A 27500-nucleotide genomic window follows, 5' to 3' on the forward strand; every position below is an offset into this window, starting at 1 on the left:
CGAACCAGACAGAGAAAATACAGCAGCTGTCATTCAGATAGCTGCTAGCTCAGTTAGCTAACTGCTAAAAACACCAACCTGCAACAAATAACATGCTGATTAAAAACAACTCCCCTCTCCCTCTCTCCTCCTCTCTCCCTCTCTCCTCCTCTATCCTCTCCCTCTCTCCTCCTCCTCCTCCTCCTCCTCCCCTCTCCCCTCTCCTCCTCCTCCCCTCTCCCTCTCTCCTCCTCTCTCCTCTCCTCCCCTCCTCTCTCCCTCTCCCCTCCTCTATCCTCCCCCTCCTCTCCTCCCCTCCTCTATCCTCTCCTCCTCCTCCCCTCCCCTCCCCTCTCCTCCTCCTCCTCCTCCTCTTCCCCCTCCTCCCCTCTCTCCTCCTCCCCTCCCCTCCCCTCCTCCTCCTCCTCTCCTCCCCTCCCCTTCCTCCTCCCTCTCCTCTCTCCTCTCCCTCTCTCCTCTCCTCCTCCTCCTCCTCCTCCCCCTCTCTCCTCCTCCTCCTCCTCTCCCGTCCTCCTCCTCCTCCTCTTCCCCCTCTCTCCTCCTCCCCCCCTCCTCTTCCCCTCTCTCCTCCTCCCCTCCCCTCCTCCTCCTCCTCCTCTCCTCCCCTCCCCTTCCTCCTCCCTCTCCTCTCTCCTCCTCTATCCTCTCCCTCTCTCCTCTCCTCTTCCTCCTCCTCCTCCCCTCTCCCCTCTCTCCTCCTCTATCCTCTCCCTCTCTCCTCTCTCCTCCTCCTCCTCCTCTCCCGTCCTCCTCCTCCTCCTCTTCCCCCTCTCTCCTCCTCCCCCTCCTCCTCTTCCCCTCTCTCCTCCTCTCCTCCCCTCTCCTCCTCCTCCCTCCCCTCCCCTCCTCCTCCTCCCCTCTCTCCTCCTCTCCTCCTCAGTGTCAGTACAGTTTTCCAGTACAGACAGTATGTGAGTTGCAGACGGTCCGTTCAGTTTTCCCTGACCTGCGTCTCTATGTGGATTTCTACTGTAAGTTTCTACTGTAAGTTTCTACTGTAAGTTTCTACTGTAAGTTTCTCTGTTTGAATGAATGACTTCAGTCTTTCTTCTGTTTTCTCTCTTTGTGTTTCTCTGACTGTCAGTTTGACTTGAACTGATTCTCCTTTCTGAAGGCTGACTGATGTTTTTCAGTTGAAGTTGTCTATTTCCTGTCCATATTAAATATTCAATGAGTTCAAAACAGTAGGAGGAATAATTCACTACAGTCCAGTTCAGTTCAGTTCAGTCCAGTTTAGGGCTGGGCGATATATCAATATTATATCGATATCGTGATATGAGACTAGATATCGTCTTAGGTTTTGGATATGGTAATATGGTGATATGGCATAAGTGTGTTTTCCTGGTTTTAAAGGCTGCATTACAGTAAAGTGATGTCATTTCCTGAACTTACCAGACTGTTCTAGCTGTTCTATTATTTGCCTTTACCCACTTAGTCATTATATCCACATTACTGATGATTATTTATCAAAAATCTCATTGTGTAAATATTTTGAGAAAGCACCAATAGTCATCCCTACAATATTGTCGCAATATCGATATTGAGGTATTTGGTCAAAAATATTGTGATATTTGATTTTGTCCATATGGCCCAGCCCTACTGACAACTCAACATGTAGCCCACTGTGTAGAAAATACAGAGATATATATCGTGTATCGCCATTCAGCCTAAAAATACAGAGATATGACTTTTGGTCCATATCGCCCAGCCCTAGTCCAGTTCAGTCCAATTGAGTTCAGTTCAGTTCAGTTCAGTCCAGTCCAATCTAGTCCAGTCCAGTCCAATCCAGTTCAGTTCAGTTCAGTTCAGTTCAGTTCAGTCCAGCTTCCACAGTGAGCTAACATGGAAAATGAATATGAGCAATACATTTTCAGTTTGGACATCATGGAAAATATCATGGAAATATTCAATTTTATTTCTGTAAAGCTGAAACATTTAGACCAACATCAGACACTAAATCTCTGTAGTTCTGTCTGTAGTTCAGTCTGTAGTTCAGTCTGTAGTTCTGTCTGTAGTTCCGTCTGTAGTTCAGTCTGTAGTTCAGTCTGTAGTTCCGTCTGTTGTTGTCTGTATGTATATCTGTATATACATACTATAGATGTTGACTGTAGATAAAGTTGACTAGATGATGTTGGACTCTCTGTATTTCAGGTTATCCAAACAAGGAGAAGAAGAAGCTGGTGTATTTGGCCGGGACTGTTCCTGTTAAGTTTGACGGTGAGACTCTGGCCTGGGTTGGCCTGGTTTAGCCTGGTTTAGCCTGGTTTGGTTTGGTAAAGCTCCTTTTACTCATTGGATCATTAATCGGTAACATGTTTGCTTTCTAAGGACATGATTATAATATCCCAGTGTGCATCTGGCTTCATGAAACCCACCCTGTCAACCGCCCCCGCTGTTACGTCTGCCCCTCCGTCTCCATGGTGATTAACCCCGCCTGTCCCTGTGTGGACGCCGGCGGGAACATCAGCCTGGACGGCCTCAGCAACTGGACCAGCGTAAGTCTGGATTCCTGCTTAGTTCACCTGGCTGCTTACAGACTGACACACTTCAGGCCGGTCATTGTGCGATATCACTTTAGTATAAAATGATCCATATCTTATGTATTGATGATCGACATGCAGATCGAACCCGGATCTCTCACATGGAAGGCAGCAACATTAAGCACTGGCCTCCATTCATTCATAATGGAGCATAAAATGATCAATAACTCAAAAAGATTTGATTAGAAAGGTCAGTCCAACCTGCACCATGATGAGCTGAGCGTTTTCATGTATAATGTGTATGTAGCATACAAACTGTATGACGAGTTGTCCAAATGTGTCCAGAAGAGGAATAATGATACTAATCACTTTCAGCAAGCACACAGTTATTATTATTATAGAATTGTGAGTTATGAATGATGATACATTTCTCTTTCTGTCAGGGCGTGTCCAATCTGTTACTGCTCATCACAGAGATGAGGCGGGCCTTCCAGAAGGACACGCCCCTTTATGCCACGCCCCCTGTCCAAGCTCCACCCACTCCAGCAGGGGTGCAGGTGTTGGACCGACCCGGACAGCCTGGTTCAGATGGAAGGTGAGCCGTCTGCTGGACTGGACTGGCAAGGCAAAGACATGAAGGACAAACAGACTCCATTATTATTATATTTCTGTTTTATCTTCCTCCAGCCATCAGCACCCCAGCACCACCTCCTCCTCCTCCTCCTCCTCCTCCTCCCTGCAGACCAGGCGCTCCTCGCTGACCTCCATTCCTCTGTCCGGACTGAGAGGTAAACCTCTGCTTCATGTGACCAGAATCAATACGACAACAGCAGGCAGGGAAATTACCACCAGATAAACTCAAGGAAATTACCAGCAACTTAAAGGATAAGTTTGGTGATTTTGTGGAGTTGGTGATGCACCTAACTTTGCCCCTCCCCCTCCATTCCAGCCAGCCAATGGGAGCAGGGCAAGGAGATCCAGGTGAAGAGGTCCTACACTGAGGAGCTCCTGGGGATCGACTTCAGTGCTCCTGGTCCTCCCCCCTCTTCCTCCTCCTCCTCCTCCTCCTCCTCCTCCAACCCCTTCCTCTCCACCGCCTCCTCAGGTAAGACTGGAGCAGACTGAAGTATTCCTACTACTACTGCAGTAGTACACTTAGTACACACCTGCTACTGCGATAGTACACACCTGCTACTGCTGTAGTACACTCAGTACACACCTGAATAGTACTATTATTAAAGCTAGAGGTGATTGGTTGTTCACCATCAGTGACCCTAACCCTGAGTCGGCTGGAAACTGAGACTGGACAGACAAGTCCAGATGTCAGATTCAGCACTCGATACAACTCAGATCATATCTGCAATCAAATTCTTGAATGATCTTTTAGTAATTGTTAGTTGCTACTGGAACTCCCTTTATACTGTTTATTGTCTTGCTTTTATATTTATTGCCTTGCTTTAATTGCTTTTGCTGTTAATTTGATCTGGTTCTGTGTTTTCACTCCTTTGTGAAGTGCTTTGTAAGTGTGCTTTGAAAAGTGCTACATGACTTAAGATCTTGTATTATTTCTGACGTATTAATTGAAGCTGTTTTCGGGTCGTTGTACCCCGTCACAGCGGGCGGCGCTCCAGACTCCCTCAGCAGGATGATGGGCGGTCTGCGGCTGGGCGGCGAGGCCGGTCGGCCCCGGCAGGGTGAGTCGGCTGGAAACTGAGACTGGACAGATGGTCCAGATGTCAGATTCAGCACTCGATACAACTCAGATCATATCTGCAATCAAATCTTCCCAAGGCTGAGTCTTGTACAGTTTTCAATAAACTGTAATTCTTATTTATTCTTATTTATTTTGAATGAGGCTGAAGGTGCTGAAACAGTCCACAGCCTCAGTTTGATCTGTAGATTGTCAGCTTGATCATGTAGAAAGGTGGTTTCAATCAGGTCCTCAGACCCAGAGCCCTGCTGGTTTTCATTCTAACCATCTAAGCCAGGGACTGGTTAACTAGCTGGCAGGACAGAGAAGGTCCTGAGGAACAGAGCCGCTGATGGAGAAGATCTCAGTCATCCAGCAGTAATGGAGCTTCACTCCCTGCTTCTCCTTTGGAGCCATGACAGAAACCTTCTCTGTTTGGGTCTTCCAAAGTGTCTGCATGTTAGATACATGTTTGATACATGTTACATACATGTTAGGTGTTAGATACATGTTAGATACATGTTAGATACATGTTAGATACATGTTAGGTGTTAGATACATGTTAGATACATGTTAGATACATGTTAGATACATGTTAGGTGTTAGATACATGTTAGATACATGTTAGGTGTTAGATACATGTTAGATACATGTTAGGTGTTAGATACATGTTAGATACATGTTAGATACATGTTAGATACATGTTAGATACATGTTAGGTGTTAGATACATGTTAGATACATGTTAGGTGTTAGATACATGTTAGATACATGTTAGGTGTTAGATATATGTGGATACGTGTCAGATGTTAGCTATATGTTAGCTAGACGTTGGACAGACGTTAGCTAGACATTAGAAACACATTTAAGATACTGTAGATGTTAGCGAGATGTTAAACATGTGAAGATAGATGTTAGATTTTGGATAGATGTTAAGTTAGATGTTGGGTGGATGGTGCAGAGGAACCAGCTGAGGGTGTAGATGCTGTAGATCTACAGATGATGTGGTACAGTGGTGGATGTGGGTGCTGGAGATCTAGATAGTGTAGCTGACCAAGGCTGTGGTTCTGGTTCTGGTTCCAGGTTCTGGACTGGGACTCCGTCAGGGCCTCAGCACTCAGAAACCCGGGACAGACGCTGTGGATGGACCGGACCGGACCTGGGTGAGGAAGACCACCGCTGGTCTGGTTGGTCCAGACATTGCTCCAGTGTTTCTGTTGATGTCTTGAAGGTCTCTGTGTTAACACACACTCCAATAGTCTGAACACCAAAACAGCGTTTGGTGAAGCACCATAATCTGAAAGTGCTGCTTCAGTCAACATCTTCTCAGAGTGTTAGAAGTAGAATGAAGATGTGGAGAACTTGGAAACAGCAGTCTGAGTGAGTTTAATCCCAACTGCTGTCTGTCTTTACATCCAGCCTTCATGTCTGGATAAACATCTGGATGGCAGCAACACGGCTGCATTTCATGACATCAGAGAAATGATTGACGTTGCTTGTAGCCTATAGGGACAGAGTTTATTCAAGGACCTGTTAAGGAGCCTTGGTTTGGCTGGTTTACATTTAGTTGTATCAAAACTCTTATCCAGAGAAACTTAGAATGAGTGCAAAAGTAGAATCAGCTCAAGTTTTAGTAGAGTATGCTTCTAAAAAATAAAGTACATAGAAAAGTGAAAAACTTGAGAATGTAATCAGGGGCGGGCAGCTCTGACTCTTTTTATAGATCGGTATTATATTTCTTCATCATCTACCACCATCTACCACCGCCATGTCCGTCAAAACACAGGTGAAGTTTGTATGACCTCATAACACACAGCTAGCTGCTCCGTACCCCAGGGCCGACAGATGGAAACTAGCTATGAGCTAAATCTGCATCACCTCTCTTTATTTTTGAGACGTATGTTTTGTTGTGCATTGTGCCTGTCTAATAAATTTAATAAATAAAAGAAATAGAATATCAGTCTTCTCCAGAACAGCTGTAGTGGCTGGGTCCGGGGTCTTTACACTTCCAAACCCGACAGCTTGTGCAGCATGAAGTGTTCTGAAGCCAAACGATGGTGCTGTGAGTGCAAAAGACAGATACTGATAAAGATTTGTTCTGCTAACAGTCACCCTGCAGCAGCAAGCAGATGCTGCCTTCAGATACTGTTGGAAATGTTGTAATTATGGGTCGAGCATGCTTGACTGTCCAAGAAAGTGGAAAATACAAATGGCAAAGTTGAATTTTACATGATGCCCAAGATGTGACATTCTCAGTCTTTGTTTAGCTGTTAGGTGTCATGCAACTTTTTGTCAATAAACTTCATAAAATATCAATTACAAACCTGATGCAAATATTCTCAACTTCATTCTGCCATTGCTGTATCTTGCTGCATCTGTACAACTTTATTTCTAACATAGTCACCAAAAAGCTACTTTTGTTTGTTTCCATTTTGTTATTTCTGACTAAAAGTACTTGAATACGTGACGGTAAAACTCAGAAGTACGAGCTCATGAGGAGAACCTGAAGGCAGCAAGACTCTTCCATCAGATCGCTGCAGGGCGTCCAGAGCTTTGTGCGTACCTCATTACCTAGGAGACGATGAGGTGCACCTCATTACCTAGGAGACGATGAGGTGCACCTCATTACCTAGGAGACGATGAGGTGCACCTCATTACCTAGGAGACGATGAGGTGCACCTCATTACCTAGGAGACGATGAGGTGTACCTCATTACCTAGGAGACGATGAGGTGCACCTCATTACCTAGGAGACGATGAGGTCAAAACTGGACTTTTGGACCCACAGTGCAATCTGGATTCAGAACACTTGGATTATGCTGCACAAGCAGTTTGGAGTATTTTTTATAAAGAACCAGTTCCCATTCAGTTGTGTTGTTTTGCAGAAGGCTGATTCGGAGCAGCACTGGCTAACTCGCTCTGCGTCTGGACATACAAACTTCACCAATGTTTCAACTGACATGGGGGTGAGTGGATTTTCTTTTTGGGGGTGAACTATCCCTTTAACTTTTCAGTTGAGGAGCTGCAGAGCCCTGTATGACCACCAGGTGGCAGAAGCAGCCTTCAGGGTTCAGCCAACATGGATCCTTGGATCCTTCAGTACTTCGATCTTACCTGCACTCCATATAAAAACACATTATAGATTAAATAAAAAATGGATTGGATCTAAAACTGTCAATGAACCATTCCTCTCCAGTAAAATGTGTTCAAGTAGAACTAAACCCAATTAAATTTATTAACGAACATAGGTTTACTGGTTGAACCTTCCAGAAATTATACAAGCACACCCACACTGCCAAATTAAATGTGTTGTTAATTTCCAATGTAAATTTAACTCATCTGTCACCTTCCATCCACTCCAAGATCTAAGCATCAGAACTTTTTCTCCTTCATGTTGTCAGGCTGACAGAACCTTCTCTGGTTTATTCCCATTCGCTCTGTTTGTCCCTCAGGTTGCAGCTCGTCTTCCTCCTGACAAAGCAGCCATGTTCCTCAGCCTGGTGGCCCTGGAGGGGCGGAGCTTCAACCCCACCGACGCCCTGGAGGCAGTCCAGCTCAACAAAGATCTCCCATCAGCCCTCAAGTTCCTGACCCACAACTGTCCCATCTGTCAGGACCAGGTTTCCTTCAGTAAGGTGGGGCCACTGGTTCCTCACTGGTTCCTCACTGGTTCTCCATTCTGGTCCAACCAACCACTAACTAACTAGCTCCTCCCCCCTGGTTGAAGGTGTGCTAATTAGTCAAATGAGCTGCTGTAGTTGGTTGGTTGGCCTCCTGGACATTACCTGTACAGACAAAGACTGTCTGCTCTACTGGTTACCAGGCAACATGTGGAGCCATATTCTAATCATCTAGGCTGGTCAAATAGTGGAAGTGGCTGGTGTATTATTATGGGATGTATCAGCACTGTGGCTGCAGACATGAAAGCAGGTTTCAGTTCTGTATGGGCTGCAGTTTAATTCAGTCAAACCATCTAATCTGATGTTTCTGGTAAATAAAGTTTATTTTTAATGGAGCTGTAATAGTGACAAGTAAGATTCAAGATTCAATAATTTATTTCCATTTCAATGAAACATTGATTGGAATTTGTCTTGGTGTGTGCTTGAGGTAAACAACAACAATAAAATACGAATACACATCATCAAAACATAAAAATAAAATAAATAAAACTACAGCCAGCATTTAGAAAAAGAAAAGAAAAAGAAGAAAGAAAGTGACAAGTGCATTAAAACAAAGGCCCACTAGGGGTCTCAGTTAAACAGCCTGAACTGAAGGTGGGGAGTTAAGGCCCTCACTGCCTCAGGAGAGGTGCTGATATGTAAATGAGTCGTTCTGCTCTTGATGCATCGTAACCTTTTATCTGAAGGAAGGGGGTCAAAGAGTGGAGTGGCTGGGTGAGAGGGGTACCTGATCATTTTAGCTTCTAACTCAGCAAAGTGGTTTGTCTTTCTGTCACTCCAGACACTTAAGGGCTGAATTTCTTCTGCTTCTGCTGCTTCTTCTTCAGATCATCACCATGACCCACTGCTCCTGCTGCCTCTGTCAGTCTTGTTTCAAGACTTACTTCTCCACAGCCATTAAGGAGAAGAGTATCGATCAGCTGGTGTGTCCGCTGTGCAGCCGGCCGGAGGTCAGAGGTCAGGGAGGCATGGAGGAGTCCATGGACTACTTCAACCTGCTGGACACCCAGGTCAGAGGTTACAGGTCACTGGGTGACGAGGTCAAGGCCTTTTTCTGTCCCTAATGACAGCAAGGCCTACGAGACACAGGAACAACACATCAGATGTTGGTTGGATGATGGACGGCGGTTGGATGACTGATGTCAGTTGGATGTTAGTTGGATGACAGTTGGATACGGTTGGATGACAGATGGATGACGGTTGGATGGCGGTTGGATGACAGATGGATGGCGGTTGGATGACAGATGGATGGCGGTTGGATGACAGATGGATGGCGGTTGGATGACAGATGGATGACAGATGGATGACGGTTGGATGGCGGTTGGATGACAGATGGATAACAGATGGATGACAGATGGATGGCGGTTGGATAACAGATGGATGGCGGTTGGATGGCGGTTGGATGACAGATGGATGACGGTTGGATGACAGATGGATGGCGGTTGGATGACAGATGGATGGCGGTTGGATGACAGATGGATGACGGTTGGATGGCGGTTGGATGACAGATGGATGGCGGTTGGATGACAGATGGATGGCGGTTGGATGACAGATGGATGACGGTTGGATGGCGGTTGGATGACAGATGGATGGCGGTTGGATGACAGATGGATGACGGTTGGATGGCGGTTGGATGACAGATGGATGGCGGTTGGATGACAGATGGATGGCGGTTGGATAACAGATGGATGGCGGTTGGATGACAGATGGATGACGGTTGGATGACGGTTGGATGGCGGTTGGATGACAGATGGATGACAGATGGATGACAGATGGATGACGGTTGGATGACAGATGGATGACGGTTGGATGACAGATGGATGACAGATGGATGGCGGTTGGATAACAGATGGATGGCGGTTGGATGGCGGTTGGATGACAGATGGATAGCGGTTGGATGACAGATGGATGACGGTTGGATGGCGGTTGGATGACAGATGGATGGCGGTTGGATGACAGATGGATGGCGGTTGGATAACAGATGGATGGCGGTTGGATGACAGATGGATGACGGTTGGATGACGGTTGGATGGCGGTTGGATGACAGATGGATGACAGATGGATGACACATGGATGACGGTTGGATGACAGATGGATGACGGTTGGATGACAGATGGATGACAGATGGATGGCGGTTGGATGACACATGGATGACGGTTGGATGACAGATGGATGACGGTTGGATGACAGATGGATGACAGATGGATGGCGGTTGGATGACAGATGGATGGCGGTTGGATGACGGTTGGATGACAGATGGATAGCGGTTGGATGACAGATGGATGACGGTTGGATGGCGGTTGGATGACAGATGGATGGCGGTTGGATGACAGATGGATGGCGGTTGGATAACAGATGGATGGCGGTTGGATGACAGATGGATGACGGTTGGATGACGGTTGGATGGCGGTTGGATGACAGATGGATGACAGATGGATGACACATGGATGACGGTTGGATGACAGATGGATGACGGTTGGATGACAGATGGATGACAGATGGATGGCGGTTGGATAACAGATGGATGGCGGTTGGATGGCGGTTGGATGACGGTTGGATGACAGATGGATAGCGGTTGGATGACAGATGGATGACGGTTGGATGGCGGTTGGATTACGGTTGGATGGCGGTTGGATGACGGTTGGATGACGGTTGGATGGCGGTTGGATGACGGTTGGATGGCGGTTGGATGGCGGTTGGATGGCGGTTGGATGACGGTTGGATGACGGTTGGATGGCGGTTGGATGACAGATGGATGACAGATGGATGGCGGTTGGATAACAGATGGATGGCGGTTGGATGGCGCTTGGATGACGGTTGGATGGCGCTTGGATGACGGTTGGATGGTGGTTGGATGGCGGTTGGATGGCGGTTGGATGGTGGTTGGATGGCGGTTGGATGGCGGTTGGATGACGGTTGGATGGCGGTTGGATGGTGGTTGGATGGCGGTTGGATGACGGTTGGATGGCGGTTGGATGGCGGTTGGATGACGGTTGGATGTCTCTGCCAACAGATCCGTCACTACCTGGAGCCTCAGATCCATGAGCTGTTCCAGAGGAAACTCAGAGACCGAGCGCTGCAGGAAATGCCAAACTTCCGCTGGTGCGCACATGTAAGAAACTGGACCGAAGGTCTGACCTGGGACATCCAGAACGACCTTTGACCCCCAGGGCTCAGGGTCAGGTGTCAGACTGATTGATGGTTGTTCCCCATCAGCGACCTGAAGCTTCTGGATGTTTCAGTTTGGGTTGGAAGTTTATTCAGAAAGATTCAGTTTTATTTCCATCACTCAACAGATCTACTCCAGAGCTCATACGTGTGTGTGTCTGTGTGTGTGTGTGTGTGTGTGTGTGTGTCTGTGTGTGTGTGTGTGTGTGTGTGTGTCTGTGTGTGTGTGTGTGTGTGTGTGTGTGTCTGACTGTGTGTGTGTGTGTGTGTGTGTGTGTGTCTGACTGTGTGTGTGTGTGTGTGTGTTGCAGTGTTCGTTCGGCATGCTTCATGAAGCTGACAGGTTGAGGATGGACTGTCCCAGCTGCAGGAAGAGTACCTGCTCTCAATGTAGATCAGCTGTAAGAAACACACACACACACACACACACACACACACACACACATACACAATGGAGAGTATGGTCAGTAGTGAGCTAACAGACTGTTGTTCCTGCAGTGGTCTCCTCAGCATCAGGGAGTTTCCTGTCAGCAGTTCAGAGCTTGGCAGCAGCAGAACCAGCCGGACCAGCACAACCTGCTTCGCTACAACAGCATAGGTACAAACCACCAAGGGCCTCCAGGGCTCTGTGAGGGGCCTCCAGGGCTCTGTGAGGGGCCTCCAGGGCTCTGTGAGGGGCTTCCAGGGCTCTGTGAGGGGCTTCCAGGGCTCTGTGAGGGGCTTCCAGGGCTCTGTGAGGGGCTTCCAGGGCTCTGTGAGGGGCTTCCAGGCTCTGTGAGGGGCTTCCAGGGCTCTGTGAGGGGCTTCCAGGGCTCTGTGAGGGGCTTCCAGGGCTCCTTGAGGGGCTTCCAGGGTTCCTTGAGGGACTTCCAGGGCTCCTTGAGGGGCCTCCAGGGCTCCTTGAGGGGCTTCCAGGACTCTGTGAGGGGCCTCCAGGGCTCCTTGAGGGGCCTCCAGGGCTCCTTGAGGGGCTTCCAGGACTCTGTGAGGGGCCTCCAGGGCTCCTTGAGGGACTTCCAGGGCTCTGTGAGGGGCTTCCAGGGCTCCTTGAGGGGCTTCCAGGACTCTGTGAGGGGCCTCCAGGGCTCCTTGAGGGACTTCCAGGGCTCCTTGAGGGGCCTCCAGGGCTCCTTGAGGGGCTTCCAGGACTCCTTGAGGGGCCTCCAGGGCTCCTTGAGGGACTTCCAGGGCTCCTTGAGGGGCCTCCAGGGCTCTGTGAGGGGCCTCCAGGGCTCCTTGAGGGACTTCCAGGGCTCCTTGAGGGGCCTCCAGGGCTCCTTGAGGGGCCTCCAGGGCTCCGTGAGGCATAAAATGGCTACTGTAATCCCAGTTTTCACTCTCGCCTCTATTGTCTATTCTGAGCTATTATCCCCAATATACATGTATTATCTACTAACTGTATGGTCTAATGTGTCTATTTGGTGTCTGTAGTCTATTGTGTTTCTACTGTAAACACAGCTAACCTGTGTTCATCATGTTTCAGAGTGTCCAAACTGCCAGTTCATCTTCTACCTGTCTAAAGGCGGCTGCCTGCACTTCACCTGCAGCCAGTGTCAGCATCAGTTCTGTGGAGGCTGCAGACAGCCGTTCGGACTGGGCTCCGTGAGTCATACCTGCTCTATAATAACCTACATGCTCTATAGTACTAGTCTTCTAGCTGACTCAGCAGGTAGCTAGCATGGGCAGAAGGTGGACCTGTGGGACAGCTCACTTCTCTAATCTGCTGCCTGCCACTGCAGCAGAAAAACTGACTTCTTCATAGATCATTGGTTCTCAATCAGGGGCCATGCAGGTTTACATTCCAATCAATCACTACAGTCACTCCTTTCACCAATTAACACACATTCAGCCCAAGTGGAGGAACTATTTAGTGAAGTGATCTGCTGTAGTGATTGGTTGGAATGAAAACCTCCATGGACCATGATAGGACACCGCTGCCCTGGACCGTTTGGACCATCAGACTCTGTACAGTGGCCCTCTGCATGTCCAGAGTTAAGGTGGGTTTCAGGTGTTTTTAATTTGGAGTGTAAAAGTGTGATGGTGAGTTGTGTTGGTCCTCAGGTCTGTGGTTTCTCTGTGGACTGTGGAGCTAAAGGCCTCCATGCCCACCACCCCAGAGACTGTCTGTACCACCTGAGGGACTGGAGCGTGGCCCGCCTGCACCTGCTGCTACAGGTAAATCATACAGGAAGACGGTAAATAGAAGTTTTTTGTTCAGCTTTCAGATGGTAAAGATAAGATAAGATGAGAAATCACTTTATTAATCCCCTTGGGGAAATTCGGGTGCCACAGCAGCAACTGGCAGAACAGTACCAGGGAAAATTAAGTACAGAAGATAATAAAGAGAAGAGGTAATAAGATAAAAAAAAATAAAGGTAATACTAAATACTACTAGAAAATACGGTTCACCTTGGTTTTAAGGTATTTAATATTTAAGCTGGTCCTGGCTGGATCCCCAGTCACTGCAGAGCTCTCAGAGGCATCAGAGGGAGCAGTTCACTTCACAGGTGGATCATCAGTAAAGTTCTTCAGGTTACAAACAGTCCAGTGGGACCGTGTGAAGCATGGTTTCTAGAGGAAAAGGAAAAAGGAACTAAAGTGTAGTAAGTAAAGTAAGGAGTTGCCCCAGGCTGAACTTTCTGCTCATCAGCTCAGAAATCCGTCCGGTCGATCAGGGAGCTGAGGGCCGACGAGCCTCACCGCCAAGTTCTGGACCGAGTGGACCTCTAGAGCGTAGACGGTCTGAGGTAGCGGCTGCATTATTAAGACTCACTGAGAAGATGAGCCGGTTGTCCAGTTGTCAGCTGTCATCTCAGTGTTCGGCATCGTCGGTGTTGCCGGTCATGAGATGCAGGGATTTCCGTGTGGGAAATGCGCTCCTGTCCGTTAATGTTGGCAGTTTGGAACAAGAAATAACAAATAATAAATAATGACATCAAATTCACATGGACAGCGACGCGCTTCATGCTCTGGACTCCAGCTGTTTCCTTGTTGCTTTGCGTCTGACAGCTGAGGTGAGCTGTGTTTTCTAGTGGTATCTTCCATCTGTGGAGAATCCCCCGGCTGCCCCGCCTCTCCCTGCTGGCTCGCCTGGCTCCTCCAGCTCCTCCTGTGAAGTCCACCATGTGACACGGAGCAGTTCAGATGAACCTTCTTTCATTCTGTGGCCACAACACTTAAGATGCCGTGACAGGACACGGTGCTTCACAGATGTTTGGTTTGTGGTCGACTTTACAATGTTTGGTTTGCTGCAAAACATGAAGTCAGATGTTTCATCACAAAGTTCACGTGTGTTAAGAGAAGAAGCTGATCAGGACAAACCAGAGACTAAAGAAAACTAGACTCATGGGATCTTGATGGATTGAAACTTGAAGCCGTTCTGACAGATTTTCCCATATGAAGAGAATTCAGCTCAAAGCTTCAGTTCCTCCTTCCTCTGACAGTGATCTGTCCTGTTTTACCTTTTCCCACTTTGTCACTTCACAAGTTAGATTCTTATCACTGGAGCTGAACATAAGATTTCTTAACTTGATGTCAGGTGTACAGTATTGATGAGGTGTACAGTATTGATGAGGTGTACAGTATTGATGAGGTGTACAGTATTGATGAGGTGTACAGTATTGATGAGGTGTACAGTATTGATGAGGTGTACAGTATTGATGAGGTGTACAGTATTGATGAAATGGACCATGTTACCTTGATAAGGTGTATTAAATGAACTAAACTGAACACTGTCTTTCAGCATTACAGCGTCTCTCTCTCCTGGTTGGGAACAGCCAATGGCAGCTCAGCTGAGTCTAATCTAGCAGGTAATGTGTATTTCTGCCCTTTAGCTGGTGGTTTTTCTCTCTTAGGTTTATTAACTTGTCTGTTTTTCCAGGAGTGTGTTCGGTTCTGGAGCTGAGAGACACCGGCAGCAGGAGGGAGGAGCCATGTGGCCGACCCGCTCTGCCCGAATACAGAGGATACTGCCAGTAAGACCCACTGCTCCCAGTACCAGTCTGACACAGTACCAGTCTGACAGTACCAGTCTGACACAGTACCAGTCTGACACAGTACCAGTCTGACAGTACCAGTCTGACACAGTACCAGTCTGACACCAGTACCAGTCTGACACCATACCAGTCTGACACCAGTACCAGTCTGACACAGTACCAGTCTGACACAGTACCAGTCTAACACCAGTACCAGTCTGACACAGTACCAGTCTGACACAGTACCAGTCTGACACAGTACCAGTCTAACACCAGTACCAGTCTGACCCCCCCTGAGGCTCGTGTCCTTCTGTACCACTTCAAGATTATCAACATTTAGAAAGAGGGATTGTCGGTGTCTTTTCATGAATCTGATTTAGTCCGTCTGCAGCTCAGAGTCTGAGCCGCTGGACAGCAGTGTTGGGCAATCAATTACTCTTTACTCCTTTAAAAAGTAATCACATTACTTTACAAATTACTCTGCAGGAACAGTAATTAGTTACATTACGTTCCGTTACACCCAGCTTCAGTGGATCGTCATGGCAACAGATTCTCCTTGTTGTTTCTCTTCTGTGTTTCTGTACCACATGTTTGATAAGCTGGATGTTGAGTCTCTCTGGGGAAACACAAAGTTCACAGCAGACCAGAATCTTCTGATCCTGACTGAGATCAGCAGCTGAAAGTCTTTGTCTCCCTCGGCCTCCGGCTTCTGCCGAAGGAAACCGGCTGCAGTCCTTAAAATACTTTGGATTTGGGAAAAAAACAAAAAACCTTTGAATATTTCACAGGAGGGAAAAGAAAAGGTTGAAGGAGGTTCACAGCTTTACTGTGATGTCACTGAATCCCTACACTGCTGTTACTGAAAAATAAATCATAAATCACATGACTGTAACATGTAATGTTGCTAAGCAACGCGTTCCCGCCCAACACTGCCGGTCAGACCGGCTCCGGGTCCTGACCTGTGATGGATCAGACCGGCTCCGGGTCCTGACCTGTGATGGATCAGACCGGCTCCGGGTCCTGACCTGTGCTGGATCAGACCTGCGCACTGCGGCACACGTGTCGAACACTGTTCTGTTTTTATGGGCAAAACAAGTCACAAGTCTATTTTTCTTCTACAAGTTTATTATTTCTTACAGAAATGATAATGAGCAAACCTTTGTGACATCACAAAGTGACGAAGTCCAAACGGCTCGTTTAGAGGCTCGCTGCACTAATATGGATTGTGTGGATTTAGTTTTGATACTTTCACCATGTTTAGATAGACCATCCAACTCCTTCATCACCACAGAGGAAGAGGAGTCCTGCTTTACACCATGTGACCTTTAGTTCTTTGATAACTGTGAAAAGGTCACAACAAATTATTTACACCAAATACTTTTCACATCAATTATCAGAAGACAGAAAAACCTCCACAGAACATGTGGATTTGTTTTCCCATAGCGACAGAGCGGTGTGTGGGCGTGGCCTGTTTGTGGGCGTGGTCTGTTTGTGGGTGTGGTCTGTTTGTGGGCGTGTCCTCTTTGTGGGCGTGGCCTGTTCGACACGTCAGGTGTTTCTGATCTGAGGTCAGAGTGAGCGTCTGTCTGAAAGGCTCCACCCCTCTGGCAGGTCGCACTATAAGGAGCGCTTGGTGGAGCTGGTGGAGCGGAGCGGGGCCGACCCGGCCGTCCTCTTCGGCCCGGCGGAGATGATGTCAGAGCTGAGGCGCTGGCTGGTCGCCGTGCCGACCAGAAGACCTCAGGAGGCGGAGCCACTGTACGCTCAGCGCCTTCGCACGGTCAGTGGAGGCTGCTGGGAAAATGACTTCTGATCAGACAATATCTTCTGATATCAATATCTGACTTCACATCTGAACATTTTAATGACAAACTTTATTCTGTCTGTAACCTGTCTGTCTGTCTCTCTGTCTGTCTGTCAGTAACCTGTCTGTCTGTCTGTCTCTCTGTCTGTCTGTCAGTAACCTGTCTGTCTGTCTGTCTGTCTGTCTGTCTGTCTGTCAGTAACCTGTCTGTCTGTCTGTAACCTGTCTGTCTGTCTGTCTGTCTGTCTGTCAGTCTGTCTGTCAGTAACCTGTCTGTCTGTCTGTAACCTGTCTGTCTGTAACCTGTCTGTCTGTCTGTCTGGCTGTCTGTCTGTCTCTCTGTCTGTCTGTCTGTCAGTAACCTGTCTGTCTGTCTGTCTGTCTGTCTGTCTGTCTGTCTGTCTGTCTGTCAGTCAGTCTGTCTGTAACCTGTCTGTCTGTCTGTCTGTCTGCCTGTCTGCTTGTCTGTCTGTAACCTGTCTGTCTGTCAGTAACCTGTCTGTCTGTCTGTCTGTCTATAACCTGTCTGCCTGTCTGTCTGTCTGTCTGTAACCTGTCTGTCTGTCTGTCTGTCTGTAACCTGTCTGTCTGTCTGTCAGTAACCTGTCTGTCTGTCTGTCTGTAACCTGTCTGTCTGTAACCTGTCTGTCTGTCTGTCTGTCTGTCAGTAACCTGTCTGTCAGTCTGTCAGTAACCTGTCTGTCTGTCATAACCTGTCTGTCTGTCTGTCTGTCAGTAACCTGTCTGTCTGTCAGTCTGTCTGTCAGTAACCTGTCTGTCTGTCTGTAACCTGTCTGTCTGTAACCTGTCTGTCTGTCTGTCTGGCTGTCTGTCTGTCTCTCTGTCTGTCTGTCTGTCAGTAACCTGTCTGTCTGTCTGTCTGTCTGTCTGTCTGTCTGTCTGTCTGTCTGTCTGTCAGTCAGTCTGTCTGTAACCTGTCTGTCTGTCTGTCTGTCTGCCTGTCTGCTTGTCTGTCTGTAACCTGTCTGTCTGTCAGTAACCTGTCTGTCTGGCTGTCTGTCTATAACCTGTCTGCCTGTCTGTCTGTCTGTCTGTAACCTGTCTGTCTGTCTGTCTGTCTGTAACCTGTCTGTCTGTCTGTCAGTAACCTGTCTGTCTGTCTGTCTGTAACCTGTCTGTCTCTAACCTGTCTGTCTGCCTGTCTGTCTGTCTGCCTGTCTGCTTGTCTGTCTGTCTGTCTGTCTGTAACCTGTCTGTCTGTCAGTAACCTGTCTGTCTGTCTGTCTGTAACCTGTCTGTCTCTAACCTGTCTGTCTGCCTGTCTGTCTGTCTGCCTGTCTGCTTGTCTGTCTGTCTGTCTGTCTGTAACCTGTCTGTCTGTCTATAACCTGTCTGCCTGTCTGTCTGTAACCTGTCTGTCTGTCTGTCTGTAACCTGTCTGTCTGTCTGTCTGTAACCTGTCTGTCTGTCAGTAACCTGTCTATCTGTCAGTCTATCAGTAACCTGTCTGTCTGTCATAACCTGTCTGTCTGTCTGTCTGTCAGTAACCTGTCTGTCTGTCAGTCTGTCAGTCTGTCTGTCTGTAACCTGTCTGTCTGTCTGTCTGCCTGTCTGTCTGTCTGTCAGTAACCTGTCTGTCTGCCTGTCTGTCTGTCTGCCTGTCTGCTTGTCTGTCTGCCTGTCTGTCTGTCTGTCAGTAACCTGTCTGTCTGTCAGTAACCTGTCTGTCTGTCTGTCTGTAACCTGTCTGTCTGTCTGTCTGTCAGTAACCTGTCTGTCTGTCAGTAACCTGTCTGTCTGTCAGTAACCTGTCTGTTGTCTGTCTGTCTGTCTGTCTGTCATTAACCTGTCTGTCAGTAACCTGTCTGTCTGTCTGTCTGTCAGTAACCTGTCTGTCTGTCTGTCAGTAACCTGTCTGTCAGTCTGTCAGTAACCTGTCTGTCTGTCGGCGGTAACCTGTCTGTCAGTCTGTCAGTAACCTGTCTGTCTGTCAGTAACCTGTCTGTCAGTAACCTGTCTGTCTGTCGGCGGTAACCTGTCTGTCAGTAACCTGTCTGTTAGTAACCTGTCTGTCTGTCGGCGGTAACCTGTCTGTCAGTCTGTCAGTAACCTGTCTGTCAGTAACCTGTCTGTCTGTTAGTAACCTGTCTGTCTGTCTGTCAGTAACCTGTCTGTCTGTCAGTAACCTGTCTGTCTGTAACCTGTCTGTCAGTCTGTCAGTAACCTGTCTGTCTGTCTGTCAGTCTGTAAGTAACCTGTCTGTCTGCCAGTAACCTGTCAGTCTGTCAGTAACCTGTTAGTCTGTCAGTAACCTGTCTGTCTGTCTGTCAGTAACCTGTCTGTCAGTAACCTGTCTGTCTGTCAGTCTGCCAGTAACCTGTCTGTCTGTCAGTAACCTGTCTGTCTGTCTGTCAGTAACCTGTCTGTCAGTCTGTCAGTAACCTGTCTGTCTGTCAGTAACCTGTCTGTCTGTCTGTCAGTAACCTGTCTGTCTGTCTGTCTGTCTGTCAGTAACCTGTCTGTCAGTCTGTCAGTAACCTGTCTGTCTGTCAGTAACCTGTCTGTCTGTCTGTCAGTCTGTCAGTAACCTGTCTGTCTGTCTGTCAGTAACCTGTCTGTCTGTCAGTAACCTGTCTGTCTGTCTGTCAGTAACCTGTCTGTCTGTCAGTAACCTGTCTGTCTCTCCTCAGACTCTGATCAGCAGTGTTCCTCTCAGGAAACATGGACTCTCTCCATTCAGACTGAAAGGTGACCTTTGCCCTCTGGCCCCCCCGCCCCCCCCGCCCCCGACCGAGCGGCAGGTACGACGCCTCTTGATGATGTGAGCCGGTCAGGCCGAGGCGTTCTGTCACCATAGCAACCCACGACTTTTATTTTGGGGATGAGAATCGGTCCGAGGAACAAAGAGTGAAAGTTGAAGTGAACCGAGGTCTGGAGAGTCTGGAGAGTCTGGAGAGTCTGGAGAGTCTGAAGAGTCTGAAGAGTCTGAAGAGTCTGAAGAGTCTGGAGAGTCTGGAGAGTCTGAAGAGTCTGAAGAGTCTGAAGAGTCTGGAGAGTCTGAAGAGTCTGAAGAGTCTGGAGAGTCTGAAGAGTCTGAAGAGTCTGGAGAGTCTGAAGAGTCTGGAGAGTCTGAATAATAAAGTTAATCTTAGCGGTCTGGTCTGTCAGTCCGAGGCATGAAACACAAACACCTAATAATATAATACACAGCCTGGCCTCCCGTCAGTCCTCATCCTGAGCTGGACATCAGTCTTGTTCCTGTGTTATAGTACTCACAGTACTCACAGTACTAGTACTCACAGTACTCACAGTACTAGTACTGCAGTATCAGTGTGCTGCTGGACAGATATTACAGATATTATATTGATGGATTAATGTCATTGAACATCTGATCGATGGATAATCGGCTTCAGCTGCTGCTTTACAGTAAAAGACTTTTCTAGAAGAAAAGAAGCCGAGATGAAGCAGGAAGTAGATCCTGGCCGTTAGCCGCCATGTCGGAGGACAGTAAGCAGCCAATCACATGACAGGAGGTTTGGAGTGTGTGTTGATGCCTTAACGAGCTAACGATGCTAACGATGCTAACGAGCCTCCTGAGGATCTTAGCATCTTTCCATCGTCTCTGATCTGGAGCGCTAGCCTCCTGTTAGCGTTTATTAGCGATGCTAATGCAAGTCAATGGGTTTTTAAACGAAGTCTGAAGCACCGATCGGTTGTTCCAGCACGGCGGTCTGGCCGGGCGTCGAACCCTCAACCTCCTTCAGCTCAGTGTTATCAGTGGTTCAGGTTTTCTGCACTTTAACTGTTTCAATAAATAATTTATTCAAATCTGCTGTCCGTTCTGTTTTCTACTGACGATGTGCAGATACTTGGTCTTTCTAAAAAATGATAACTTTATTGAATTTGGTTTCAGTACACACACACACACACACACACATTTTCTTTATAATACAGTTCATCGATTGCAGTGATAAATACAACACATATCAGCTGACAAATGAAAAATTCCCTCTCCTCTAACAGTGAAGATGTAAAAAGTACAGCTGTGTTTTAAAAAACTCACAAAAATATTCAGCTAAATACAGACGGCAGCCGTTTGATCCAAGTGTCAAACTGAAGAAATGAATTCAGTTTCAGTCTGAAAAACATCCAGAAAGAGGAAGTCTTCCAGGAAGGATTCCTATTGGACAAGCTGTTCTTGTTCTTTGGTGTCCGCTGACGTCGGCCAGATGTCAGTTTTCAACCAAAGACAAAACACAGAAATACAGTTTGTACAATCTAATGTAATATATATAAATATATAAATACACACTGTGATGACAGACGGAGCCTTCTGACGTTCAGACGTTTCATTTCTTATCTGACGAACGTCTTTCTGTTTGTCACAAACTTCACTAAAAACGTCTCGAGCGAGTAAATACATTTTATGGAAATTTGGCGCCACCGTTCAGCTCTTCTGATCGGATCCGTCGTGTTCATCGCCATAGAAACGGCGGCCGGCCCTCAGGCTCTGGGCGGGGGGGCGTCGTCTCTCTGCGGAGCGAAGCCGTCGATCTCTCTGACGATTCGCTCAGCGATGCTCCTGCTGTTGGCGGCGACGACTCTCCTGGACATCAGGTCCAGCTCTCCGCCTGCAGACAGCCGGGCGGAGAGCTTCATGAGTCTGATCATGAGGAGGAGGGGGGGGGGGGGGGGGGGGGGAGGGGGAGGGGGGGGGCGCTCAGGAGGGACAACAAATTAAGTCAAAACTGTTGAGAAAAACATTTAAATCAACTTGAGAAAAATAAATATTCAGGCTCTCAGTGACGATGTGGCGTCCGGCTGCCTGACATGAGAAATAAAGTTTTTTCCTCCTCTGCAGCTTCTAATGAGCTTATAATAAATCCAAATTATGTTTATTTCGACTTAAATCTCAAAAGTTGATTTTGACTTTTTTCTCAAAAGTTTATTTCCATTTAAATCTCAAGTTTTGATTTTTTTCTTCAAAAAATCTCAACTTTTTGTTCCCTAAATATATTTCTTACCCTCCTGTGCCCCCGATACTCTTCATTATTATTAAGAGCAAAACATCTCGGTGGCTGAAGACTTCATAGAAAAACTGTTTAGTTCATGACTTTGAACTGAATGCAAAGTTCTAAAGAAATGACATTAAAACATTAAAAAGCAGCTTGCAGTCACAAAGCTCTGTAGCAGTCTAATGACATCAGCCAGTGGCTCCTCCCACCTCCCACGTCCATCAGGACGCCGCCGGCCTCCGACACGATGAGCGACCCGGCGGCGATGTCCCACACATGGATCCCGATCTCATAGTAAGCCTCGACACAGCCGGACGCCACCAGACACATGTTGACCGCCGCCGTGCCCGCACCGCGCATCCTGAAACACATGAACTGTGACATCACATCCTGAAAACACATGAACTGTGACATCACATCCTGCAACACATGAACTGTGACATCACATCCTGCAACACATGAACTGTGACATCACATCCTGCAACACAGGAACTGTGACATCACATCCTGAAAACACATGAACTGTGACATCACATCCTGCAACACATGAACTGTGACATCACATCCTGCAACACATGAACTGTGACATCACATCCTGCAACACAGGAACTGTGACATCACATCCTGAAAACACATGAACTGTGACATCACATCCTGCAACACATGAACTGTGACATCACATCCTGCAACACATGAACTGTGACATCACATCCTGAAAACACATGAACTGTGACATCACATCCTGAAACACATGAACTGTGACATCACATCCTGAAAACACATGAACTGTGACATCACATCCTGAAAACACATGAACTGTGACATCACATCCTGAAACACATGAACCTGGTATTACAGTATTGCAGTATTGTAGTTGCCTGGGTCCAGACCTTTGACTCCGCCCACTCCACAGCTGACTGATTCTGGTCTGGCATCGTGACACGAGACAGAGGATTCTCTGTTGAAAAATGATCGGTCCGATGAGCGCCGGGGGGGACTAACGATTAGCCAATCAGAGCCACGGGGGCGGGACTAACGATTAGCCAATCAGAGCCACGGGGGCGGGACTAAGCTGTGCTCTGGAACCAAGGAGGAGTAACAACAACAATGGAGACGCTGTAGACAAGATGGACGCTGCTGTCCAGCTGTTCTGAATCCATTAGAAGTCGTCATACTTTGTTTTTTCTTGGCTCCATGTTGTCAAAGATCTTCTATACTGTCTGAACCGTCTCTGGTGTCGTCATGGTTACGCATCAGCATCGACTTAAAATGACGTCGGGCTCTAGTGATCGGTTAGAGAAAATCAAATCCCCCCCCCGGAAATCTGTTAGTGGACAAATCTGATATCAGGAAACATGTTGTAGTGCAGTACTGCAGTATTAGTGTTGTAGTACAGTACTGCAGTATAAGTGTTGTAGTGCAGTACTGCAGTATTAGTGTTGTAGTGCAGTACTGCAGTATTAGTGTTGTAGTACAGTACTGCAGTATTAGTGTTGTAGTACAGTACTACAGTACTGCAGTATTAGTGTTGTAGTACAGTACTGCAGTATTAGTGTTGTAGTACAGTACTACAGTACTGCAGTATTAGTGTTGTAGTGCAGTACTGCACTCTGCACAGCCTTTGATCACTCACTGTTCTTTTAAAAAGACTTTGCAGCTCGGTCTGGTTTAACTGGTTTAGATCTGAACTGACTGAGGTAAGAATGACATACGGTGTCCCCCAAGGTTCAATTTCAGGTCCTTTACTTTTTAATCTTTACATGCTTCTGCTTGGGAGCGTCATCAGGAAGCCTGACACACAGCTCTACACTGATCCTGATCCTGATCCTGATCCTGATCCTGATCCTAATGCTGATCCTGATCCTGATGACACAGAGCCAATCGATGCTCTTTTTAACTGGATTTTACAGATCAAATTACGGATGGCCCAGTTTTCTACAGCTCAACCAGGACAAAACTGAAGTTTTGTTTTTTGGTCCTGAGGCTCAGAGGGAGAAACTGACCACAAGGCTGCAGTCACTGGCATTAAAATCCATCAGGTAAAAACTTAGGACATATTTATGATTCAGACCTAAATTTTGAGCCGCATATTAGAAATGTTTCCAAGACTAACAGAGACATTAATGCTTTCATCACCTCCAGGAGGTGCAGAGCTCTCCTCGTGGTCTGAAACCTGTTGGCAGCAGACTGTTAGTTTCAGGTTGGTTTTCAGATCCTTTTCCTGGTTTTTAAAGCTCTTGGTGGCCTTGCACCCAGCGCTCTCTCAGACCTTCTCTGAGCTGATGAACCAATCAGAACGCTCCGTCTCCCGGCGGCGGCCTTTTATTCGTCCCGAAAGTCAAAACAAAAAGCCGCGGCGAGGCAGGTTTTAGTTTGTGTGGTCCTGGTCTCTGACCCTCCAGCAGGCTGCAGACATTTTTAAAAGCAAAGACTTACCTTTCAGTCCAGATTTTACATCTTAACACAACATTTTAGGGTTTTTAATGTTTTTACCCATATCTTATATTATATTGTTTTGTTTTAATCTTGTCTCTGGTGTTTCCCTAGATTTATTGTGTCTTATCAACTTTTAGTCTGTGAAGCGCTTTGTGTTACATTTGTTTTTCTGATAAGTGCAAATAAAGTCTGATCGATTGATTAATTGATATTGCAGTATTACAGTATTGCAGTATTGCAGTATTACAGTATTACAGTACTCAGTATTCTGCGTACCCGTGGACAGGGATGCAGAGGATCTTCCTCATGCTGGAGAAGATCTTGTCCACGGCCTCCGGGTCTCTGCTGGACCCGAACTCAGTGGAAATGATGGACTGGCTGATTTCTGACAGGAAGTAAACACCACAGGTCAGAGGTCAGCTGTTTGAGGACTGTGTTCTGATTGGCTCAGAGGATCACCACATGATATTCTGTTTTCTATACAACTTCTGAGATCAATTACATTACATTATTACCATATTAGCCTACACCATGCTATACTACACCATGCTATAGTACACCATGCTATAGTACACCATGCTATAGTACACCATACTATACTACACCATGCTATAGTACACCATGCTATAGTACACCATACTATAGTACACCATACTATACTACACCATGCTATAGTACACCATGCTATAGTACACCATACTATAGTACACCATACTATACTACACCATGCTATAGTACACCATGCTATAGTACACCATGCTATAGTACACCATGCTATAGTACACCATACTATACTACACCATGCTATAGTACACCATGCTATAGTACACCATACTATAGTACACCATACTATACTACACCATGCTATAGTACACCATGCTATAGTACACCATACTATAGTACACCATGCTATACTACACCATGCTATAGTACACCATGCTATACTACACCATGCTATACTACACCATGCTATAGTACAATACCATACTACACTATACCATACTACACCATGCTATAATACACCATACTATACTACACCATACTATAGTACACCATGCTATACTACACCATGCTATACTACACCATACTATACTACACCATACTATACTACACCATGCTATACTACACCATGCTATAGTACACCATGCTATACTACACCATGCTATACTACACCATGCTATAGTACACCATGCTATACTACACCATGCTATACTACACCATGCTATACTACACCATGCTATAGTACACCATGCTATACTACACCATGCTATACTACACCATGCTATAGTACACCATGCTATACTACACCATGCTATAGTACACCATGCTATAGTACACCATGCTATACTACACCATGCTATAGTACAATACCATACTACACTATACCATACTACACCATGCTATAGTACACCATGCTATACTACACCATGCTATAGTACACCATGCTATACTACACCATGCTATAGTACAATACCATACTACACTATACTACACCATGCTATAGTACACCATACTATACTACACCATGCTATAGTACACCATGCTATAGTACACCATACTATAGTACACCATACTATACTATACCATGCTATAGTACACCATACTATAGTACACCATGCTATAGTACAATACTATACTACACTATACCATACTACACCATACTATAGTACACCATACTATACTACACCATGCTATAGTACACCATGCTATAGTACACCATACTATAGTACACCATACTATAGTACACCATACTATACTACACCATGCTATAGTACACCATGCTATAGTACACCATGCTATAGTACAATACTATACTACACTATACCATACTACACCATGCTATAGTACACCATACTATAGTACACCATGCTATACTACACCATACTATAGTACACCATGCTATAGTACACTATACTACACCATGCTATAGTACACTATACAACATACTACACTCTGCCATACTATAGTACACCATACTATATTACATTAGTACACTTTACTATACAACATTGTATACTATACCATATTACATTATACTATGCTACAACATACTATACTACACTGTACCATACTATAGTACATTATATTATACCATACTACACTACACATTACTATACTATACATCATACTGCACCTTACAGATATACTATATAATTACAACACCAGACCAAACCACTTCTTACCATTTTACCATTTTAACAATGCTGATCTGAGTAAACCATGTCTGTTATTGATAAGTACACCATGTCTGTTATTGATAAGTAAACCATGTCTGTTATTGACAAGTACACCATGTCTGTTATTGATAAGTTAGTTATTGATTGACCTTTCTGATCAGAAACCTGCAGTGGTCGTCCGTTACAGAACGCTCCCTTCCCTCTTCTGGCTGTGAACATCTTGTCTTCAATACAGCTGTAGACCACACCGAACTCCACCTGGACAGACAGGGACAGACCGTCTGTTACCCGGTCTGTTAACCGGGCAGTTAACCGGGCAGTTAACCGGGCAGTTAACCAGTCTGTTAACCAGTCTGTTAACCGGTCTGTTAACCAGTCAGTTAACCAGCCTGTCAGAGAGTCTGTTAACCGGTCAGTTAACCGGTCTGTTAACCGGGCAGTTAACCGGTCAGTTAACCGGTCAGTTAACCAGTCTGTTAACCGGTCTGTTAACCAGTCAGTTAACCAGCCTGTCAGAGAGTCTGTTAACCGGTCAGTTAACCGGTCTGTTAACCGGTCAGTTAACCAGCCTGTCAGAGAGTCTGTTAACCGGTCAGTTAACCGGTCTGTTAACCGGTCAGTTAACCGGGCAGTTAACCAGCCTGTCAGAGAGTTTGTAAACAGGTTTCTTAACCAGAGTCTAACCGACCTGGACTCAGGCGGTCTGACCTGGACTCAGGCGGTCTGACCTGGACTCAGGCGGTCTGTAGTCTAACTGACCTGCTTGTTGACAGCGAAGCCGATGGAAACAGCAACAAAAGGATATCTGAGGGAGACAGACAGAAACACTAAAGATCAAACACTTAATAATGGTTATTAACAAGGTTATTAAGGCTTAATAATGGTTATTAATGAGGTTATTAAGGCTTAATAAAGGTTATTAACGAGGTTATTAAGGCTTAATAAAGGTTATTAACAAGGTTATTAAGGCTTAATAATGGTTATTAATGAGGTTATTAAGGCTTAATAATGGTTATTAACGAGGTTATTAAGGCTTAATAAAGGTTATTAACGAGGTTATTAAGGCTTAATAAAGGTTGTTATGTTATTAAAGGAGGTATTGGTGTGGAGGATTATG

The 27500-nt window shown here is 46.4% G+C and overlaps 2 protein-coding genes across 3 annotated transcripts in view; one reads left to right on the top strand and one right to left on the bottom strand.

Annotated features, from left to right (window-relative positions):
* The first annotated feature begins 899 nt into the window (after nucleotides 1-899).
* Nucleotides 900-20545, top strand: LOC139640158 (E3 ubiquitin-protein ligase RNF31). Its single transcript, XM_071514330.1, has 20 exons — nucleotides 900-971; nucleotides 2152-2217; nucleotides 2329-2495; nucleotides 2924-3075; nucleotides 3168-3268; nucleotides 3430-3585; nucleotides 4097-4174; nucleotides 5253-5332; nucleotides 7054-7134; nucleotides 7621-7803; nucleotides 8676-8858; nucleotides 10862-10960; nucleotides 11328-11417; nucleotides 11515-11614; nucleotides 12500-12618; nucleotides 13078-13191; nucleotides 14759-14825; nucleotides 14897-14990; nucleotides 16602-16770; nucleotides 19446-20545. The coding sequence occupies exons 3-20, from the start codon at nucleotides 2418-2420 to the stop codon at nucleotides 19578-19580; spliced, it is 2079 nt and encodes a 692-aa protein (XP_071370431.1). The 5' UTR covers nucleotides 900-971; nucleotides 2152-2217; nucleotides 2329-2417; the 3' UTR covers nucleotides 19581-20545.
* Nucleotides 20546-20628: 83 nt separating this feature from the next.
* impa1 (inositol monophosphatase 1) overlaps nucleotides 20629-27500 on the bottom strand; it is an 8900-nt gene continuing 2028 nt past the window's right edge. The window contains exons 5-9 of one of the 2 annotated variants that reach the window (XM_071514327.1): nucleotides 27143-27188; nucleotides 26533-26641; nucleotides 24483-24591; nucleotides 21980-22131; nucleotides 20629-21386 (exon numbers count right to left, since the gene is read on the bottom strand). In XM_071514327.1, the coding sequence (XP_071370428.1) occupies nucleotides 21259-21386; nucleotides 21980-22131; nucleotides 24483-24591; nucleotides 26533-26641; nucleotides 27143-27188 (544 nt within the window). In that variant the 3' untranslated portion in view covers nucleotides 20629-21258. Of the gene's footprint in view, nucleotides 21387-21979; nucleotides 22146-24482; nucleotides 24592-26532; nucleotides 26642-27142; nucleotides 27189-27500 lie in introns of both variants that reach the window. The other variant, XM_071514328.1, reaches the window with a different exon arrangement.

The sequence above is a fragment of the Centroberyx affinis genome, unplaced genomic scaffold (genome assembly GCF_046629955.1).
Source record: "Centroberyx affinis isolate AG114_WGS23_722 - 3 ecotype Tasmania unplaced genomic scaffold, CSIRO-AGI_Caff_v1 ptg008500l_1, whole genome shotgun sequence".
Lineage (NCBI taxonomy): Eukaryota > Metazoa > Chordata > Actinopteri > Beryciformes > Berycidae > Centroberyx > Centroberyx affinis.

Coding starts and splice junctions, on each gene's coding strand:
- LOC139640158 (XM_071514330.1), top strand. CDS start 2,418: ATGGTGATTAACCCCGCCTGTCCCTGTGTGGACGCCGGCGGGAACATC. Junction 4,175..5,252: donor GGCCGGTCGGCCCCGGCAGG/GTGAGTCGGCTG, acceptor TTCTGGTTCCAG/GTTCTGGACTGGGACTCCGT. Junction 14,991..16,601: donor GAATACAGAGGATACTGCCA/GTAAGACCCACT, acceptor CCCCTCTGGCAG/GTCGCACTATAAGGAGCGCT.